Raw genomic sequence first — 22,165 nt, forward strand, 5'->3', positions numbered from 1 at the left:
TCTAGAACCATACAGATATAATATGTGTTCTAATTCTAGAACCATACAGATATAATATGTGTTCTAATTCTAGAACCATACAGATATAATATGTGTTCTAATTCTAGAACCATACAGATATAATATGTGTTCTAATTCTAGAACCATACAGATATAATATGTGTTCTAATTCTAGAACCATACAGATATAATATGTGTTCTAATTCTAGAACCATACAGATATAATATGTGTTCTAATTCTAGAACCATACAGATATAATATGTGTTCTAATTCTAGAACTATACAGATATAATATGTGTTCTAATTCTAGAACCATACAGATATAATATGTGTTCTAATTCTAGAACCATACAGATATAATATGTGTTCTAATTCTAGAACCATACAGATATAGTATGTGTTCTAATTCTAGAACTATACAGATATAATATGTGTTCTAATTCTAGAACTATACAGATATAATATGTGTTCTAATTCTAGAACTATACAGATATAATATGTGTTCTAATTCTAGAACTATACAGATATAATATGTGTTCTAATTCTAGAACCATACAGATATAATATGTGTTCTAATTCTAGAACCATACAGATATAATATGTGTTCTAATTCTAGAACCATACAGATATAATATGTGTTTTAATTCTAGAAATGTCACGTTCTGACCTTAGTATGAGGTCATTTTTCCATAGTAGATTGGTCAGGGCGTGACAGGGAGGTGTTTTTCGTTGTCTCTGATTGGAAGCCATACTTAGGCAGCCTGTTTTTCATGGGGTTTTGTGGGTGGTTGTTTTCCGTTTCGTTGTTTGTACCTGACGGGACTGTTGGTCGTTTTGTTATTTTGCAAAGTGTTTTCATTAAAAGTAAATATGAACACTTCACACGCTGCATTTTGGTCTCCTTTAGACGACCCTTATTACAGAGCCACCCACCATGATTGGATCAAGCGGCGCGCCCAGGTAGATATGGACACCTGGTCAGTGGACGAATGGTGGGAAAGGAGAAACTGGACTTGGGGCCAGGTAATTGAGAGATTTCGGAACTTACCTGGAAGAAACGAGAGGCAGCCCCCAAAACATTTTTTTGGGGGGGGCACATGAGTAGTTTGGCAGGGCAAGGGTTGAGGCCTGAGTCAACTACTCGTGCTTTTTGTAACGAGCATGTGCCTGCCTCTCGCACTCTCTCTCTCCAGTGCGCCTCTGTAGCACAGTATGTCCTGTGCCTGCTCCTCGCACTCTTCCTCTAGTGCGCAGCCATAACCCGGTACAGCCAGTGCCTGCTGTGAGCACTCGGCCCTTAGTGCGTCTCCCCAGTCCGGTGACACCGATTCCTGCTCCTCGTAAAAAGCCTCCAGTGATAGTCGATGGTCCGACGCCCGTAAGGATGATCCTTGGCGAGGAACCTATTGAAATTATCCATGGAGTCAGTAGCAACGGTCATAAGTCCGGAACCGATGATGACGCCTCCTAGTCCGGAGCCTCCGGCGACACTTCTCAGTCCGGAGCCTCCAGCGACGCTTCCCAGTCCGGGGCCTCCGGCGATGCTTCCCAGTCCGGGGCCTCCAGCGACGCTTCCCAGTCCGGGGCCTCCAGCGACGCTTCCCAGTCCGGGGCCTCCAGCGACGCTTCCCAGTCCGGGGCCTCCAGCGACGCCTCGCAGCCCAGAGCCTCCAGCGGCGCCTCGCAGCCCAGAGCCTCCAGCGGCGCCTCGTAGCCCAGAGCCTCCAGCGGCGCCTCGCAGCCCAGAGCCTCCAGCGACGCCTCGCAGCCCAGAGCCTTCAGCGGCGGCTTGGAGGTCGGAACCTCCAGTAGTGGTCTACAGCACAGTGATTCCGGTAAGGATCTACAGTCCGATTCCTCCAATAATGATCTACAGGCTTATGTTACAGAAGCAGAGGGATCTACGGGCGGAATGGAGGTTTCGCCCTGAGCCAGAGCCACCTCCGTTGCTGGAGGATCGGGAGAAGAGGAAGGTTCTGGGTGGAGCACATGAGCCTCAATAGACTGTTGTCACCCTCCCTGCCCTCCCTTTGTGTTTGGGGTTGTTGTCGTTCTTTTATGGTTTAGGTGCAGTCGGAGTCTGCACCTTTGGGGGGGGTACTGTCACGTTCTGACCTTAGTATGAGGTCATTTTTCCATAGTAGATCGGTCAGGGCGTGACAGTGCCCCCTATGTGGGTTGTCTAGATTGTCGTTCTAGGTTGTATTTTCTATGTTGTGGCCGGGTATGGTTTCCAATCAGAGGCAGGTGTTTTTCGTTGTCTCTGATTGGAAGCCATACTTAGGCAGCCTGTTTTTCATGGGGTTTTGTGGGTGGTTGTTTTCCGTTTCGTTGTTTGTACCTGACGGGACTGTTGGTCGTTTTGTTATTTTTGCAAAGTGTTTTAATTAAAAGTAAATATGAACACTTCACACGCCGCATTTTGGTCTCCTTTAGACGACCCTTATTACAGGAACCATACAGATATAATATGTGTTCTAATTCTCGAACCATACAGATATAATATGTGTTCTAATTCTAGAACCATACAGATATAATATGTGTTCTAATTCTAGAACCATACAGATATAATATGTGTTCTAATTCTAGAACCATACAGATATAATATGTGTTCTAATTCTAGAACCATACAGATATAATATGTGTTCTAATTCTAGAACCATACAGATATAGTATGTGTTCTAATTCTAGAACCATACAGATATAATATGTGTTCTAATTCTAGAACCATACAGATATAATATGTGTTCTAATTCTAGAACCATACAGATATAATATGTGTTCTAATTCTAGAACCATACAGATATAATATGTGTTCTAATTCTAGAACCATACAGATATAATATGTGTTCTAATTCTAGAACCATACAGATATAATATGTGTTCTAATTCTAGAACTATACAGATATAATATGTGTTCTAATTCTAGAACCATACAGATATAATATGTGTTCTAATTCTAGAACCATACAGATATAATATGTGTTCTAATTCTAGAACCATACAGATATAGTATGTGTTCTAATTCTAGAACTATACAGATATAATATGTGTTCTAATTCTAGAACTATACAGATATAATATGTGTTCTAATTCTAGAACTATACAGATATAATATGTGTTCTAATTCTAGAACTATACAGATATAATATGTGTTCTAATTCTAGAACCATACAGATATAATATGTGTTCTAATTCTAGAACCATACAGATATAATATGTGTTCTAATTCTAGAACCATACAGATATAATATGTGTTTTAATTCTAGAAATGTCACGTTCTGACCTTAGTATGAGGTCATTTTTCCATAGTAGATTGGTCAGGGCGTGACAGGGAGGTGTTTTTCGTTGTCTCTGATTGGAAGCCATACTTAGGCAGCCTGTTTTTCATGGGGTTTTGTGGGTGGTTGTTTTCCGTTTCGTTGTTTGTACCTGACGGGACTGTTGGTCGTTTTGTTATTTTGCAAAGTGTTTTCATTAAAAGTAAATATGAACACTTCACACGCTGCATTTTGGTCTCCTTTAGACGACCCTTATTACAGAGCCACCCACCATGATTGGATCAAGCGGCGCGCCCAGGTAGATATGGACACCTGGTCAGTGGACGAATGGTGGGAAAGGAGAAACTGGACTTGGGGCCAGGTAATTGAGAGATTTCGGAACTTACCTGGAAGAAACGAGAGGCAGCCCCCAAAACATTTTTTTGGGGGGGGCACATGAGTAGTTTGGCAGGGCAAGGGTTGAGGCCTGAGTCAACTACTCGTGCTTTTTGTAACGAGCATGTGCCTGCCTCTCGCACTCTCTCTCTCCAGTGCGCCTCTGTAGCACAGTATGTCCTGTGCCTGCTCCTCGCACTCTTCCTCTAGTGCGCAGCCATAACCCGGTACAGCCAGTGCCTGCTGTGAGCACTCGGCCCTTAGTGCGTCTCCCCAGTCCGGTGACACCGATTCCTGCTCCTCGTAAAAAGCCTCCAGTGATAGTCGATGGTCCGACGCCCGTAAGGATGATCCTTGGCGAGGAACCTATTGAAATTATCCATGGAGTCAGTAGCAACGGTCATAAGTCCGGAACCGATGATGACGCCTCCTAGTCCGGAGCCTCCGGCGACACTTCTCAGTCCGGAGCCTCCAGCGACGCTTCCCAGTCCGGGGCCTCCGGCGATGCTTCCCAGTCCGGGGCCTCCAGCGACGCTTCCCAGTCCGGGGCCTCCAGCGACGCTTCCCAGTCCGGGGCCTCCAGCGACGCTTCCCAGTCCGGGGCCTCCAGCGACGCCTCGCAGCCCAGAGCCTCCAGCGGCGCCTCGCAGCCCAGAGCCTCCAGCGGCGCCTCGTAGCCCAGAGCCTCCAGCGGCGCCTCGCAGCCCAGAGCCTCCAGCGACGCCTCGCAGCCCAGAGCCTTCAGCGGCGGCTTGGAGGTCGGAACCTCCAGTAGTGGTCTACAGCACAGTGATTCCGGTAAGGATCTACAGTCCGATTCCTCCAATAATGATCTACAGGCTTATGTTACAGAAGCAGAGGGATCTACGGGCGGAATGGAGGTTTCGCCCTGAGCCAGAGCCACCTCCGTTGCTGGAGGATCGGGAGAAGAGGAAGGTTCTGGGTGGAGCACATGAGCCTCAATAGACTGTTGTCACCCTCCCTGCCCTCCCTTTGTGTTTGGGGTTGTTGTCGTTCTTTTATGGTTTAGGTGCAGTCGGAGTCTGCACCTTTGGGGGGGGTACTGTCACGTTCTGACCTTAGTATGAGGTCATTTTTCCATAGTAGATCGGTCAGGGCGTGACAGTGCCCCCTATGTGGGTTGTCTAGATTGTCGTTCTAGGTTGTATTTTCTATGTTGTGGCCGGGTATGGTTTCCAATCAGAGGCAGGTGTTTTTCGTTGTCTCTGATTGGAAGCCATACTTAGGCAGCCTGTTTTTCATGGGGTTTTGTGGGTGGTTGTTTTCCGTTTCGTTGTTTGTACCTGACGGGACTGTTGGTCGTTTTGTTATTTTTGCAAAGTGTTTTAATTAAAAGTAAATATGAACACTTCACACGCCGCATTTTGGTCTCCTTTAGACGACCCTTATTACAGGAACCATACAGATATAATATGTGTTCTAATTCTCGAACCATACAGATATAATATGTGTTCTAATTCTAGAACCATACAGATATAATATGTGTTCTAATTCTAGAACCATACAGATATAATATGTGTTCTAATTCTAGAACCATACAGATATAATATGTGTTCTAATTCTAGAACCATACAGATATAATATGTGTTCTAATTCTAGAACCATACAGATATAGTATGTGTTCTAATTCTAGAACCATACAGATATAATATGTGTTCTAATTCTAGAACCATACAGATATAATATGTGTTCTAATTCTAGAACCATACAGATATAATATGTGTTCTAATTCTAGAACCATACAGATATAATATGTGTTCTAATTCTAGAACCATACAGATATAATATGTGTTCTAATTCTAGAACCATACAGATATAATATGTGTTCTAATTCTAGAACCATACAGATATAATATGTGTTCTAATTCTAGAACCATACAGATATAATATGTGTTCTAATTATATTTCCTGGTCAGAACCTAGGTTGAAGTGAGAGAAAATTAAGACAACGTACAAATTCCATGCAGAAGCTTTCGAAAATTAACACATTCATTGGACCTGCGCCGTTGTTGATTCTTCAGAAATCTAGTAATAAAGCTGACGTAGATCATTTGAAAAACATTTAACTGAATAGAATGACAGTAAAACAGTTATACTATGTGTTGGCTGAGTAGTTAGCGGAGATTCACTACAATTTGTGTTAATTTTCAAAACTTTTTGTAGGGAAAGAGTGGAACCATATACACAATTATTAATTTGAGCAAATATTTAGGAAGAGGTCATAATTTTATGGAGTCTGTGAAGGAAGAAACCACATGGAAAAAGTGATACACAAGTTACTTCTAAAAAAAAGGATTTTGTGAACAAACTCTTGCACTTGACTTTTTTTCCCACTTTCGGGGCGTCAAGTAGCCTAGCGGTTAAAGGAGGCAGGTAGCCTAGCGGTTAGAGGAGGCGGGTAGCCTAGCGGTTAGAGGAGGCAGGTAGCCTAGCGGTTAGAGGAGGCAGGTAGCCTAGCGGTTAGAGGAGGAGGCGGGTAGCCTAGCGGTTAGAGGAGGCAGGTAGCCTAGCGGTTAGAGGAGGCAGGTAGCCTAGCGATTAGAGGAGGCAGGTAGCCTAGCGCTTAGAGGAGGCAGGTAGCCTAGCGGTTAGAGGAGGCAGGTAGCCTAGCGGTTAGAGGAGGCAGGAAGCCTAGCGTTTAGAGGAGGCTGGAAGCCTAGAGGTTAGAGGAGGCGGGTAGCCTAGTGGTTAGAGGAGACAGGTAGCCTAGTGGTTAGAGGAGGCCGGTAGCCTAGCGGTTAGAGGAGGCGGGTAGCCTAGCGGTTAGAGGAGGCGGGTAGCCTAGCGGTTAGAGGAGGCGGGTAGCCTAGCGGTTAGAGAGTTGGGCCAGTAACCAAAAGGTTGCTAGATCGAATCCCTGAGAAAACAAGGTAAAAATCTGTCGTTAGGCCGTCATTGTATCTAAGAATTTGTTTTAAAACTGACTTGCGTAGTTAAATAAAGGTTAAATAAATGATAAATATATATATATTCCTGCTTATTCCCTCCTAATTCCTATCATTTTACTGTCAGAATTTTTGGAAAACAGGAATTTCAGGAAAGTTACTGTGCAACTCTAGGGAGAAATGATGATGATGATGATGATATACACTCTGTTTAAATTCTGTATCTGCGGCAGATCAGTTGTCTTGGTGTTATCGAAACATGTTGACATCTTTCAATAGATATGTATCTATTCTGTAAGTGTACAGTATATAAATAAAATGGAACAAGTCTAAATCCTATACATCTCCTTGCGATTTCTGATTGTTGTGCACTTCTTCATCGATAGGGAAAAAGAGAGGTACAGGGTAGTAAGTAACCTACCCAAAAGGTTGCATCATTTCCACATCATCCCTACGCCTCTACACGCTTGTGTCAAAGTAAAAGTCTTAGTGATATACAGGCCTGGTCGTTCTGTATCGTCAAAAATCAACCGTCTGATCTGAACACAGCTCATAGCGATTGTTAAAACGTTTGCTAGATGTTTTTCATAAGTTGTTATATGACTGCATTCCAAGTCACGTGTCAGAACAGACCAATGACCTTGGCTTGTCCATGCTCCGCACCATTCTAGAACAGCCATCAGAAGGATTCCATCACAGCTTGTTAATCATTGAAGACGTTCTCATTGAGAAGCTACTGTATCCCTGGACGAACACCTGCTGCTAACAGGTGGTCAGATAGGCTTCTGGACAGAGAGATAGCACTGGGCCACTCGGCTGAGGATGGGGATTGTGGTGGAGAGAGTTGGGGTGGGTGGAGGCACAGAGGCTTGTGATTGGTGGAGAGGGAGAGGGTCAGGGGGTTATATAAAGGATGGGGATTGTATGAAGACAGCTTTACTGGCAACATGATGAAGATTCTTCTGCTTCTAGGATTTGTGGCAGTGGCCCTGGCTGAGGTGGCGCGTTTCGACGGGTAAAATATCGACCTTTTTATTTTGGTGTTTCAAATCACACCATCTCAGAATATGACATGGAAAATTATACTTAGAAAATTATGAAGATAGACTCTGTACGTTGCAATCTATGCTGCCATGTGGCTTATTGGTGACGAATGGAGACCTCGTGAATGCCCATGTGGACGACTGTATACTGATATGTTCATTAATGTTCCTTGAGATCTATACAATGTGTTCTATAACCCAGTTGGCGCAAAACGTTCTGAGAACCATATGTTTCTTAGAGCTTGGTGAGAGCGTGGTTGTCCTATGGTTATTTTGCATACAACCTTCCCACAACGTTCTGGGAATGGTGCAAAATAGTTTCGGAAACATTCTCAGCGCATTTAAGGAACATAGGAAAAAAAAGATAATTTTTGGGGTATTTCATTCATCATTTTGCTAAAAATAAAACATTTGGTAAATTGAATTTGGTAACACTTTATTTGGATAGTCCATCTGTAGATGCTCTACAGACTATCAGTGACATTTCAACTAACTATCTAATAACCCTAGCTCTAAACCTAACTTTAACCCTTAGCCTAATCCTAAACTTAACCCTTACCTTAACCCTTAGCCTAATCCTAAACTTAACCCTTACCTTAACCCTTAGCCTAATCCTAAACTTAACCCTTACCTTAACCCTTAGCCTAATCCTAAACTTAACCCTTACCTTAACCTTTAGCCTAATCCTTAGCCTAATCCTAAACTTAACCCTTACCTTAACCCTTAGCCTAACCCTAAACTTAACCCTTACCTTAACCCTTAGCCTAACCCTAAACTTAACCCTTAGCCTAATCCTAAACTTATCCCTGAGCCTAATCCTAAACATAACCCTTACCTTAATCCTTATCCTGCACCTCTCTGATTAGGAGGAGTTAAATGCAGAGAAACATTTCAGTTGAATGCATTCAGTTGTGCATCTGACTAGGTATCCCCCCTTTTCCTTTATTCTAAACCTAACCCTAATCGTAACCTTAGCAAGCTCTAGAGCATCTTCACATGAGAAATCCAGACTATCCAAATAAAGTGTGACCTTTTCATTTTAATTTTGGCAACGTTCTCCAACTGGTTTGACATTGGGAACGTTCTGAAATAGTTCCGGGAATGTTTTTCTGTGATAATTTCAGTACTTCAGCATTATGTTTCCTACTGGTGGAACATTGAGAAGAAAAAAACACAAGAGAACTTCAGTAACGTTTCTGTTCTCAGCGTCAAGAAAACTCTCTCTATTCTCTATTTTGTTAAGTGTGTTCAGGTGAGCGCTTATTTCCTTTGAAATGGGGTCTGTTTGTATAGACTAAAATGAACAGCTTTGTATGAGTTAAAAAAACATGGCATACGAGCTCCATCCTGGTTGCGCACTGGACTAACTCTATGGGATAGAGAACAGAAAATGATAGTTTAACATCTCTGATGCCATGTCACAATAAAAATAAATCTGTTTGCAAGATCAATGCTTAAGGAAATTAATTTCCATGTTTCTTATCAGTGCTTGGAGTTAAAAAAAAAAATAAAGTTAACCCAAAATAAGCTAGCAGTGTTATTAATGGTAGGTTTTATTAAAAAAAACTCAAAATATCCTATAATTACATTCTCAGAGCATTAATAAAAAAGAAAAACATGGAAAACTATGAAGGAACTAGAGCAAAATGTTCACTTCTGTTTTACTGGTCCGAAAACATGGCTTCATTACCTCAACCAACGTGAAACCAAAAACATACATTCCCACAACTTCCAAGAACCAAATGTGCTAGCTGGGTTTCTCTTGTCTTGGTTGTGTTCTATAATATGATATAATATAATTAATAATATATAATAATATAATCTTTAATAACAGTGTTTATCTCTTGTCTTGGTTGTCCAGGTGATCTATAATAACAGTGTATATCTCTTGTCTTGGTTGTCCAGGTGATCTATAATAACAGTGTATATCTCTTGTCTTGGTTGTCCAGGTGATCTATAATAACAGTGTATATCTCTTGTCTTGGTTGTCCAGGTGATCTATAATAACAGTGTTTATCTCTTGTCTTGGTTGTCCAGGTGATCTATAATAACAGTGTATATCTCTTGTCTTGGTTGTCCAGGTGATCTATAATAACAGTGCTTATATCTCTTGTCTTGGTTGTCCAGGTGATCTATAATAACAGTGTATATCTCTTGTCTTGGTTGTCCAGGTGATCTATAATAACAGTGTATATCTCTTGTCTTGGTTGTCCAGGTGATCTATAATAACAGTGTATATCTCTTGTCTTGGTTGTCCAGGTGATCTATAATAACAGTGCTTATATCTCTTGTCTTGGTTGTCCAGGTGATCTATAATAACAGTGTATATCTCTTGTCTTGGTTGTCCAGGTGATCTATAATAACAGTGTATATCTCTTGTCTTGGTTGTCCAGGTGATCTATAATAACAGTGTATATCTCTTGTCTTGGTTGTCCAGGTGATCTATAATAACAGTGCTTATATCTCTTGTCTTGGTTGTCCAGGTGATCTATAATAACAGTGTTTATCTCTTGTCTTGGTTGTCCAGGTGATCTATAATAACAGTGCTTATATCTCTTGTCTTGGTTGTCCAGGTGATCTATAATAACAGTGTATATCTCTTGTCTTGGTTGTCCAGGTGATCTATAATAACAGTGTTTATCTCTTGTCTTGGTTGTCCAGGTGATCTATAATAACAGTGTTTATCTCTTGTCTTGGTTGTCCAGGTGATCTATAATATCAGTGCTTATATCTCTTGTCTTGGTTGTCCAGGTGATCTATAATAACAGTGTTTATCTCTTGTCTTGGTTGTCCAGGTGATCTATAATAACAGTGCTTATATCTCTTGTCTTGGTTGTCCAGGTGATCTATAATAACAGTGTATATCTCTTGTCTTGGTTGTCCAGGTGATCTATAATAACAGTGTATATCTCTTGTCTTGGTTGTCCAGGTGATCTATAATAACAGTATATATCTCTTGTCTTGGTTGTCCAGGTGATCTATAATAACAGTGTATATCTCTTGTCTTGGTTGTCCAGGTGATCTATAATAACAGTGCTTATATCTCTTGTCTTGGTTGTCCAGGTGATCTATAATAACAGTGTATATCTCTTGTCTTGGTTGTCCAGGTGATCTATAATAACAGTGTATATCTCTTGTCTTGGTTGTCCAGGTGATCTATAATAACAGTGTATATCTCTTGTCTTGGTTGTCCAGGTGATCTATAATAACAGTGCTTATATCTCTTGTCTTGGTTGTCCAGGTGATCTATAATAACAGTGTTTATCTCTTGTCTTGGTTGTCCAGGTGATCTATAATAACAGTGTTTATCTCTTGTCTTGGTTGTCCAGGTGATCTATAATATCAGTGCTTATATCTCTTGTCTTGGTTGTCCAGGTGATCTATAATAACAGTGTATATCTCTTGTCTTGGTTGTCCAGGTGATCTATAATAACAGTGCTTATATCTCTTGTCTTGGTTGTCCAGGTGATCTATAATAACAGTGCTTATATCTCTTGTCTTGGTTGTCCAGGTGATCTATAATAACAGTGCTTATATCTCTTGTCTTGGTTGTCCAGGTGATCTATAATAACAGTGTATATCTCTTGTCTTGGTTGTCCAGGTGATCTATAATAACAGTGCTTATATCTCTTGTCTTGGTTGTCCAGGTGATCTATAATAACAGTGTATATCTCTTGTCTTGGTTGTCCAGGGAGAAAGTCTTCCGTCTGAAGCCTGTCATTGATGATCATGTTCTCCTTATCAAAGAGCTGGCCAACAGCATGGAGGTACATAAGAAACCCTTTCACTATACTTAGCCGAGCCAAGCCGAGCCGATCCAAGCCAAGCCGAGCTGTACTGGACTGGTCTGGTTACTGGTTACGATGCTGTAAAAGAAAAGAAAACATTTCATTTCAAATCAATTTGGTTCCCAGAGACTTATTTCAGGCCCCCCTAGGTCCCCACACTAGAACCAGAACACTTAGCGTCTCTATGCTGTAAAGGACGTGTTTGAGGATGTACAGTATGTGTTAAAAGGTGTGTCTCCCTCTGTCTGTCTGTCTGTCTGTCTGTCTGTCTGTCTGTCTGTCTGTCTGTCTGTCTGTCTGTCTATCTGTCTGTCTGTCTGTCTGTCTGTCTGTCTGTCTGTCTGTCTGTCTGTCTGTCTGTCTGTCTGTCTGTCTGTCTGTCTGTCTGTCTGTCTGTCCCTCTGCAGGTGGACTTCTGGAGTCCTGAGAGTGCTGACCTGGTGACCATCGATATTGATGTGGATCTCCATGTTCCAGCTGCCCACACTGATGTGGTCTATACCATTCTGCAGCAGAGTGGCATGGAGACTGGGTAAGACATATATATATATATATATACTACTACATAAAGATACTACTACATACTACTACATATAGATACTACTACATAAAGATACTACTACATACTACTACATATAGATACTACTACATACTACTACATATAGATACTACTACATAAAGATACTACTACGTACTACTACATACTACTACATATAGATACTACTACATACTACTACATGTACGTACTACTACATACTACTACATATATATACTACTACACACAACTACACAGTGGTGGAAAAAGTATCAAATTGTCATACTGTAGTAAAGGTAAAGATACCTTAATAGAAAATGACTCAAGTAAAAGTCACCCAGTAAAATACCACTTGAGTAAAAGTCTAAAAGTATTTGGTTTTAAATATACTGAAGTATAAAAAGTAAATGTAATTGCTAAAACATACTTAAGTATCAAAAATAAAGGTAAAGGTAAAAGTACAAATAATTTCATATTTCTTATATTAAGCCAATCAGATGGCAGAATTTTCTTGTTTTTTTTAAATGTACGGATAGCCTGGGGTACACTCCAACACTCGTCATTTACAAACGAAGCATGTGTGTTAAATGAGTCCTCCAGATCACAGGCAGTAGGGACGACCAGGGATGTTCTCTGTTTAGTGAGTCCTCCAGATCAGAGGCAGTAGGGATGACCAGGGATGTTCTCTGTTTAGTGAGTCCTCCAGATCAGAGGCAGTAGGGATGACCAGGGATGTTCTCTGTTTAGTGAGTCCTCCAGATCAGGGGCAGTAGGGACGACCAGGGATGTTCTCTGTTTAGTGAGTCCTCCAGATCACAGGCAGTAGGGACGACCAGGGATGTTCTCTTGATAAGTATGTGAATTTAAAAAAATGTCTGTCCTGCTAACCATTCAAAATGTAACAAGTACTTTTGGGTGTCTGGGAAAATGTTTGGAGTAAGAAGTACCTAGTTTTCTTTAGGAATGTAGTGAAGTAAAATTAAAAGTAGCCAAAAATATAAATAGTATATACCCACAAAAACAACTTAGTGGTACTTTAAAGTATTTTTACTTAGGTACATTAAACCACTGCTTCTACATACAGATACTACTACATATAGATACTACTACATACTACTACATATACACTACCGTTCAAAAGTTTGGGGTCACCTCTTCACTGTTGACGTTTAGATTGGTGTTTTGCAAGTATTATTTAATGAAGCTGCAAGTTGAGGACTTGTGAGGCATCTGTTTCTCAAACTAGACACTCTAATGTACTGGTCCTCTTGCTCAGTTGTGCACCGGGGCCTCCCACTCCTCTTTCTATTCTGGTTAGAGCCAGTTTGCGCTGTTCTGTGAAGGGAGTAGTACACAGCGTTGTTTCTGGCCATTTTGAGCCTGTAATCGAACCCACAAATGCTGATGCTCCAGATACTCAACTAGTCTAAAGAAGACCAGTTTTATTGCTTCTTTAAAAATCTGCCGTTTCCAGCTACAATAGTCATTTACAACATTAACAATGTCTACACTGTATTTCTGATCAATTTGATGTTATTTTAAATGGACAAAAAAAAATTGCTTTGCTTTCAAAAACAAGGACATTTCTAAGTGACCCCAAACTTTTGAACGGTAGTGTAGATACTACTACAAATAGATACTACTACAAACAGATACTACTACAAAGAGATACTACTACAAATAGATACTACTACAAATAGATTCTACTACAAACAGATACTACTACAAATAGATACTACTACAAACAGATACTACTACAAACAGATACTACTACAAACAGATACTACTACAAACAGATACTACTACAAATAGATACTACTACAAACAGATACTACTACAAATAGATACTACTACAAACAGATAGTACTACAAATAGATACTACTACAAACAGATACTACTACAAACAGATACTACTACAAATAGATACTACTACATACTACATAGATAATAGATACTACACACTAACATAGTCTATACCCTGCTGCAGTAAAGTGGGATGGAGACTGTAATATAGACATTATACATAGATATTACTGTTATATAGATATTACTGGATACTATACGACTGTATAAAAAAATATAAATACTCTTTCTGCTCAGAAATGTATCATTGGATTTAGGTAAAACGTTGTGTGAAAAAAAATATGAAATTCCCTTACGTTGATGACTTTTTTCAATCAGTTTTCCACTTTGATTCAATGTCATCACATTGAATGTTTTGGTTGAAATGACGTGGAAACAATGCTGACTCAGCCGGTTTTTGCCCCAGTGGGTTACGGAGCGAAAGCTATACAAAAGGAGACTGTTGACTGAAAGTAATCTGACCTTGGCAAGGTCTATGTATCCATGGGACTAGCTGCTAAAGAGACTCAGCAGTTAAGTTCATCAGGAGTTGCCACTGAACATCAGAGACAGTGAAATTAAGACACGTGCTTCCACTGTGGTAAAACGAACCATCAGGCGTCTGTCTACATGCCGGTGTAAAAGGACATGGATTGTCCAACCTGTGGTATAAAAAAATAAGGCAGCATCGAACAAACCTGCAGAAACAAAAAGAGAAAATGTAAAAGACTGCAAAGAAGAAAGAGACATTCCAATGAAAGAAAAATAATAAAACTGGACAGTATATATAATATTATATGTTAATTCATATCTAGTATTACATTTACATTTACATTTATTTACAAATGTAATATCTAGTATGTACACTGACTGTACAAAACATTCAAATTAAGGACACAGCTATGATCCCTTATTGACCTGTTAAATCCACTTCAATCAGTGTAGATGAAGGGGAGGAGACGGGTTAAAGAAGGATTTTAAAGTCTTGAGACATTTGAGACATGGATTGTGTATGAGTGCCATTCAGAGTGTGAACGGGAAAGACAAAATATTGAAGTGCCTTTGAACGGGGTTTGGTAGTAGGTACCAGGCGCACCGGTTTGTGTCAAGAACTGCAACGTTGCTGGGTTTTTCACGCTCAACAGTTTCCTGTATGTATCAAGAATGGTCCACCACCCAAAGGACATCCAGCCAACTTGTCACAACTGTGGGAAGCATTGGAGTCAACATGGGGCCAGTATCCATGTGGAACGCTTTCGACACCTTGTAGAGTCCATTTCCCCGACGAATTGAGGCTTTTCTGAGGACAAAAAAGGGGGTGGAACTCCATATTAGGAAGGTGTTCCTAATGTTTGTTATACTCAGCGTACGTTGATGGGGGAATTGTTTCTGTTCTCAGGGTCCTAATTGAGGATCTGCAGGCTCAGATGGAAGAGCAGCTGGACAACAGAACCCCAGACCCCAGAACCCATAGCTACACCAAGTACAACAGTTGGGACAAAGTAAGATACTATCTCTCTACCCCTATCTCTCGCTCTCTACCCCTATCTCTCTCGCTCTCTACCCTTATCTCTCGCTCTCTACCCCTATCTCTCTCTCTCTACCCCTATCTCTCTCTCTCTCTACCCCTATCTCTCTCTCTCTCTACCCCTATCTCTCTCTCTCTACCCCTATCTCTCTCTCTCTCTACCCCTATCTCTCTCTCTCTACCCCTATCTCTCGCTCTCTACCCTTATCTCTCGCTCTCTCTACCCCTATCTCTCTCTCTCTCTACCCCTATCTCTCGCTCTCTCTCTCTCTGTCAATATATCTTAGTACAACAGTTGGGACAAAGTAAGATACTATCTCTCTACCCCTATCTCTCGCTCTCTACCCCTATCTCTCTCTCTCTACCCCTATCTCTCGCTCTCTCTCTCTCTGTCAATATATCTTAGTACAACAGTTGGGACAAAGTAAGATACTATCTCTCTACCCCTATCTCTCGCTCTCTACCCTTATCTCTCGCTCTCTCTACCCCTATCTCTCGCTCTCTACCCCTATCTCTCTCTCTCTCTACCCCTATCTCTCTCTCTCTCTCTCTCTGTCAATATATCTTAGTACAACAGTTGGGACAAAGTAAGATACTATCTCTCTACCCCTATCTCTCGCTCTCTACCCTTATCTCTCGCTCTCTCTACCCCTATCTCTCTCTCTCTCTACCCCTATCTCTCGCTCTCTCTACCCCTATCTCTCGCTCTCTCTACCCCTATCTCTCTCTCTCTACCCCTATCTCTCGCTCTCTCTACCCCTATCTCTCTCTCTCTACCCCTATCTCTCTCTCTCTCTACCCCTATCTCTCTCTCTCTACCCCTATCTCTCTCTACCCCTATCTCTCGCTCTCTACCCCTATCTCTCGCTCTCTCTACCCCTATCTCTCTCTCTCTCTACCCCTATCTCTCTCTCTACCCCTATCTCTCGCTCTCTACCCCTATCTCTCTCTCTACCCCTATCTCTCTCTCTCTACCCCTATCTCTCTCTCTCTCTACCCCTATCTCTCGCTCTGTCTCTCTCTGTCAATATATCTTAGTACAACAGCTGGAACAAAGTAAGATACTATCTCTCTCGCTACTACTATCTCTCTCTCTTTCTCCTCTCTTTCTCTCTCATCCCGTTCTCTCCCTTCCTCTCTCATCCTTCGATCTATGTGTGTCTTCAGATCCAGGCATGGATCTCCTCCATCTCCTCCTCTAACCCCGACCTGATCAGCCGCCAGGTGATCGGAAACACCTACGAGGGACGTCCCATGAACGTTCTCAAGGTAGTACTCGCTTTATTGTCAACATTTTTTGATACTGTTGTTGAATAGTCTGGACAGTGGTCTATTAAATAGTCTGGACAGTGGTCTATGAAATAGTCTGGACAGTGTGGACAGTGGTCTATGAAATAGTCTGGACAGTGTGGACAGTGGTCTATGAAATAGTCTGGACAGTGGTCTATGAAATAGTCTGGACAGTGGTCTATGAAATAGTCTGGACAGTGGTCTATGAAATAGTCTGGACAGTGGTCTATGAAATAGTCTAGACAGTGGTCTATGAAATAGTCTGGACAGTGGTCTATGAAATAGTCTGGACAGTGGTCTATGAAATAGTCTGGACAGTGGTCTAGGAAATAGTCTGGACAGTGGTCTATGAAATAGTCTGGACAGTGGTCTATGAAATAGTCTGGACAGTAGTCTATGAAATAGTCTGGACAGTGGTCTATGAAATAGTCTGGACAGTGGTCTATGAAATAGTCTGGACAGTAGTCTATGAAATAGTCTGGACAGTGTGGACAGTGGTCTATGAAATAGTCTGGACAGTGGTCTATGAAATAGTCTGGACAGTGGTCTATGAAATAGTCTGGACAGTGGTCTATGAAATAGTCTAGACAGTGGTCTATGAAATAGTCTGGACAGTGGTCTAGGAAATAGTCTGGACAGTGGTCTATGAAATAGTCTGGACAGTAGTCTATGAAATAGTCTGGACAGTGGTCTATGAAATAGTCTGGACAGTGGTCTATGAAATAGTCTGGACAGTGGTCTAGGAAATAGTCTGGACAGTGGTCTATGAAATAGTCTGGACAGTGGTCTATGAAATAGTCTGGACAGTGGTCTAGGAAATAGTCTGGACAGTGGTCTATGAAATAGTCTGGACAGTGGTCTATGAAATAGTCTGGACAGTGGTCTAGGAAATAGTCTGGACAGTGGTCTAGGAAATAGTCTGGACAGTGTGGACAGTGGTCTATGAAATAGTCTGGACAGTGGTCTATGAAATAGTCTGGACAGTGGTCTATGAAATAGTCTGGACAGTGTGGACAGTGGTCTAAGAAATAGTCTGGACAGTAGTCTATGAAATAGTCTGGACAGTGGTCTAGGAAATATTCTAGCTTACTCTGGTTCACATTTTAGATCATTCAGTAGCAGCTCTTATCCAGAGTAACCTCTATTGAACAACATGTAGTCTACTTCAATCTCAACAACAAAAAACGTGTTGAAATAAAAGTTAAATTAGTAAAAATGTATCTCTACAGATCGGTAAGAAGTCCAGCTCCACCAAGCCCTCTATCTTCCTGGACTGTGGTATTCATGCCAGGGAGTGGATCTCTACCGCTTTCTGCCAGTGGTTCGTCAAGGAGGTGAGGCTCGTAGAATGACATGGTATAACTCATTTAATAGGATATCAATGGACCCACCATGACACTTCTATAATTCTATATCATATCATCTATATATGCCCAGCTAGCACATTTGGTTCCTTGGAAGTTGTGGGAATGTATGTTTTCGGTTCGACGAACTGGTTGTTGGAACGAAGCCATACGTTTCCTGAACGTTTTTTAAAAAACGTTCTGAGAACAGAAGTGAAAAATGTTGCTTGTTTTGAGACTGTTTATTTTTTTTAAGGTTGCAGCGAAGTGGTTATGAGAACATTTTACTCTGGTTCATTGACAGTTTTCCCCCCGGGAGTTTTTATTAATGCTCTGCGAACAGACATTTATTGGTTATTTGAACGTTTTTGAATAACTTCCTTAACTTTCACTGAATGTTAGCTTATTTTGTGTTATCTTTAACTCCAAGCTCAGATATAAATTAATTTCCTTCGGCATTAATCATGCAAACATATGTATTTTTATTGTGACATAGCATCAGTGAGATTTAAACCTATAATCTTGTGTTCTCTATCTGTGGAATTAGTCCACTTGACCACCAGGATGGAGCTAGCATGGCATGTTTTTTTTTATACATACAAAGCTGTTCATTTCAGTCTTTTCAAACATACCCCCATGTCAAAGGAAACGGGCTCTATGAACATCAGATGTGGCCAATTAGTGGGCTTGGCAACACACCTGAACACACTTAACCGGATAAAGGGTAAAGAGAGTTTTATTGATGTTGAGAACGGAATGTATATGTTTTTAAATAACATTCTTAGAATGTTATCTGAACGTTACTAAAGTTCACTTGTGTTTTAAAAAAAAATAAAAAATTATGGAAAGTTTTCTTAACGTTCTCGGCACAATTTGAGAACATGACATGCCAAGTTCCTTAAAATGTGCTGAGAATGTTCCAAAACTAAGCAACTATCCTTCACCATCCCCAGAACGTTGTGGGAAGGTTGTACGCAAAATAACCATAGGACAACCACACTCTCACCAATCTCTAAGAAAAATATTATTCTCAGAACGTTATGTACTAGCTGGGTGTATTATCCTCTTACTCCATCGAAACAGTTCAGAGCTCAAATTCATAACACTCTCCCTCTCCCACTTCCTCTCTCCCTCTCCTTCTCTTCCTCCTCCTCTCTCCCTCTTCCTCTCTCCCTCTCCTTCTCTTCCTCCTCCTCTCTCCCTCTCCTTCTCTTCCTCCTCCTTCCCAGGCTCTGTCCACCTACGGCAGTGACTCTGAGATGACCAGCCTGCTAAACCAGATGGATGTCTATGTTCTGCCCGTCTTCAACATCGACGGATACGACTTCACCCACAAAAGCGTACGTTTTCCTTTAGCTGTTAGCCAATTAGCAGTTAGCCGTTAGCTATTAGCCAGTTAGCTGTTAGCCAGTTAGCTGTTAGCCAGTTAGCTGCTAGCCATTAGCAAGTTAGCCGTTAGCTGTTAGCCAGTTAGCAGTTAGCCATTAGCTGTTAGCCAAAAGTACACTAATTGCTGTTATACTGCATTACCTGATTATTGACACTGCCTGATTTCTGATGGCAAAGATGTGGTGTTTAACTACTCATTATACAGTACGTGATCAAATAAAATAAAATAATATTAGTCACATGCGCTGAATACAACAGGTGTAGTAGACCTCACACTGAAATGCTGAATACAACAGGTGTAGACCTCACACTGAAATGCTGAATACAACAGGTGTAGTAGACCTCACAGTGAAATGCTGAATACAACAGGTGTAGTAGACCTCACAGTGAAATGCTGAATACAACAGGTGTGGTAGACCTCACAGTGAAATGCTGAATACAACAGGTGTAGTAGACCTCACACTGAAATGCTGAATACAACAGGTGTAGTAGACCTCACAGTGAAATGCTGAATACAACAGGTGTAGTAGACCTCACAGTGAAATGCTGAATACAACAGGTGTAGTAGACCTCACAGTGAAATGCTGAATACAACAGGTGTGGTAGACCTCACAGTGAAATGCTGAATACAACAGGTGTAGTAGACCTCACACTGAAATGCTGAATACAACAGGTGTAGTAGACCTCACAGTGAAATGCTGAATACAACAGGTGTAGTAGACCTCACAGTGAAATGCTGAATACAACAGGTGTGGTAGACCTCACAGTGAAATGCTGAATACAACAGGTGTAGTAGACCTCACTGTGAAATGCTGAATACAACAGGTGTAGTAGACCTCACAGTGAAATGCTGAATACAACAGGTGTAGTAGACCTCACAGTGAAATGCTGAATACAACAGGTGTGGTATACCTCACAGTGAAATGCTGAATACAACAGGTGTAGTAGACCTCACAGTGAAATGCTGAATACAACAGGTGTAGTAAACCTTACAGTGAAATGCTGAATACAACAGGTGTGGTAGACCTCACAGTGAAATGCTGAATACAACAGGTGTAGTAGACCTCACAGTGAAATGCTGAATACAACAGGTGTAGTAGACCTCACAGTGAAATGCTGAATACAACAGGTGTAGTAGACCTCACAGTGACATGCTGAATACAACAGGTGTGGTAGACCTCACAGTGAAATGCTGAATACAACAGGTGTAGTAGACCTCACAGTGAAATGCTGAATACAACAGGTGTAGTAGACCTCACAGTGAAATGCTGAATACAACAGGTGTGGTAGACCTCACAGTGAAATGCTGAATACAACAGGTGTAGTAGACCTCACAGTGAAATGCTTACTTACGAGCCCCTAACCGACAGTTCAGTTTCAAAAATCACGTAATGCAGTATCACAGCAATTCGTGTACTTATCACTATACAGGGACACGCTTAGAACTACACGCTTCAAAGCTACAAGAGAACACAGACAGACAGACAGACAGACAGACAGACAGACAGACAGACAGACAGACAGACAGACAGACAGACAGACAGACAGACAGACAGACAGACAGACAGACAGACAGACAGACAGACAGACTGACTGACTGACTGACTGACTGACTGACTGACTGACTGACCGACCGACCGACCGACTGATTGATGTGTGTTTTGGACCTGCAGAACAGGATGTGGAGAAAGACTCGCTCCAGGATGTCTAGTACCAGTTGCATCGGTGCTGATCCCAACAGAAACTGGAACGCTGGATGGTGCAGTGAGTACAGTCATATATACAGTATAGAGGTGTATTTCTATAGAGATACAGTATAGAGGTGTAGTTCTACAGTATAGAGTGTATTTCTATAGAGATACAGTATAGAGTGTATTTCTATAGAGATACAGTATAGAGGTGTATTTCTATAGAGATGCAGTATAGAGATGTATTTCTACAGTATAGAGGTGTATTTCTATAGAGATACAGTATAGAGGTGTATTTCTATAGAGATGCAGTATAGAGATGTATTTCTACAGTATAGAGTGTATTTCTATAGAGATACAGTATAGAGATGTATTTCTACAGTATAGAGTGTATTTCTATAGAGATACAGTATAGAGGTGTATTTCTATAGAGATGCAGTATAGAGGTGTATTTCTACAGTATAGAGTGTATTTCTATAGAGATACAGTATAGAGTATATTTCTATAGAGATACAGTATAGAGGTGTATTTCTATAGAGATACAGTATAGAGGTGTATTTCTACAGTATAGAGTGTATTTCTATAGAGATACAGTATAGAGTGTATTTCTATAGAGATGCAGTATAGATTACCAAAGCATTAATAGACGTTTTATTTAAATCTATGTTCAACTCTGTAGGAGAGAGACATCTTTAGAGGCATAACATTCATCCAATATAACCTTTCACCCTAACCTCTGTCCCCTGTCCTCTTTCCTCTCACCCTCTCCTCTCTCCTTTCACCCTAACCCCTCTCCTTTCACCCTAACCCCTCTCCTTTCACCCTAACCCCTCTCCTTTCACCCTAACCCCTCTCCTTTCACCCTAACCCCTCTCCTTTCACCCTAACCCATGTCCTCTCTCCTCTCACCCTAACCCATGTCCTCTCTCCTCTCACCCTAACCCCTGTCCTCTCACCCTAACCCCTCTCCTCTCTCCTTTCACCCTCTCCTCTCTCCTTTCACCCTAACCCCTGTCCTCTCACCCTAACCCCTCTCCTCTCTCCTTTCACCCTCTCCTCTCTCCTTTCACCCTAACCCCTGTCCTTTCTCCCTAACCTCTGTCCCCTCTCCTCTCTCCTTTCACCCTAACCCCTGTCCTTTCTCCCTAACCTCTG

The 22,165-nt window shown here is 41.4% G+C and overlaps 1 protein-coding gene across 2 annotated transcripts in view; it reads left to right on the top strand.

The window, feature by feature from the left end:
- The first annotated feature begins 7,509 nt into the window (after nt 1-7,509).
- The window catches only part of cpb1 (carboxypeptidase B1 (tissue)), a 17,581-nt gene continuing 2,925 nt past the window's right edge, over nt 7,510-22,165 (top strand). Inside the window, exons 1-8 of one of the 2 annotated variants that reach the window (NM_001141254.1) lie at nt 7,510-7,578; nt 11,298-11,373; nt 11,802-11,926; nt 15,172-15,274; nt 16,468-16,569; nt 17,820-17,924; nt 19,163-19,273; nt 20,996-21,086. In NM_001141254.1, the coding sequence (NP_001134726.1) occupies nt 7,511-7,578; nt 11,298-11,373; nt 11,802-11,926; nt 15,172-15,274; nt 16,468-16,569; nt 17,820-17,924; nt 19,163-19,273; nt 20,996-21,086 (781 nt within the window). In that variant the 5' untranslated portion in view covers nt 7,510. Of the gene's footprint in view, nt 7,579-11,297; nt 11,374-11,801; nt 11,927-15,171; nt 15,275-15,872; nt 15,888-16,467; nt 16,570-17,819; nt 17,925-19,162; nt 19,274-20,995; nt 21,087-22,165 lie in introns of those variants that run through there. The other variant, XM_045710499.2, reaches the window with a different exon arrangement.

Source organism: Salmo salar, chromosome 29 (genome assembly GCF_965601325.2).
Source record: "Salmo salar chromosome 29, fSalSal1, whole genome shotgun sequence".
Taxonomy (NCBI): domain Eukaryota; kingdom Metazoa; phylum Chordata; class Actinopteri; order Salmoniformes; family Salmonidae; genus Salmo; species Salmo salar.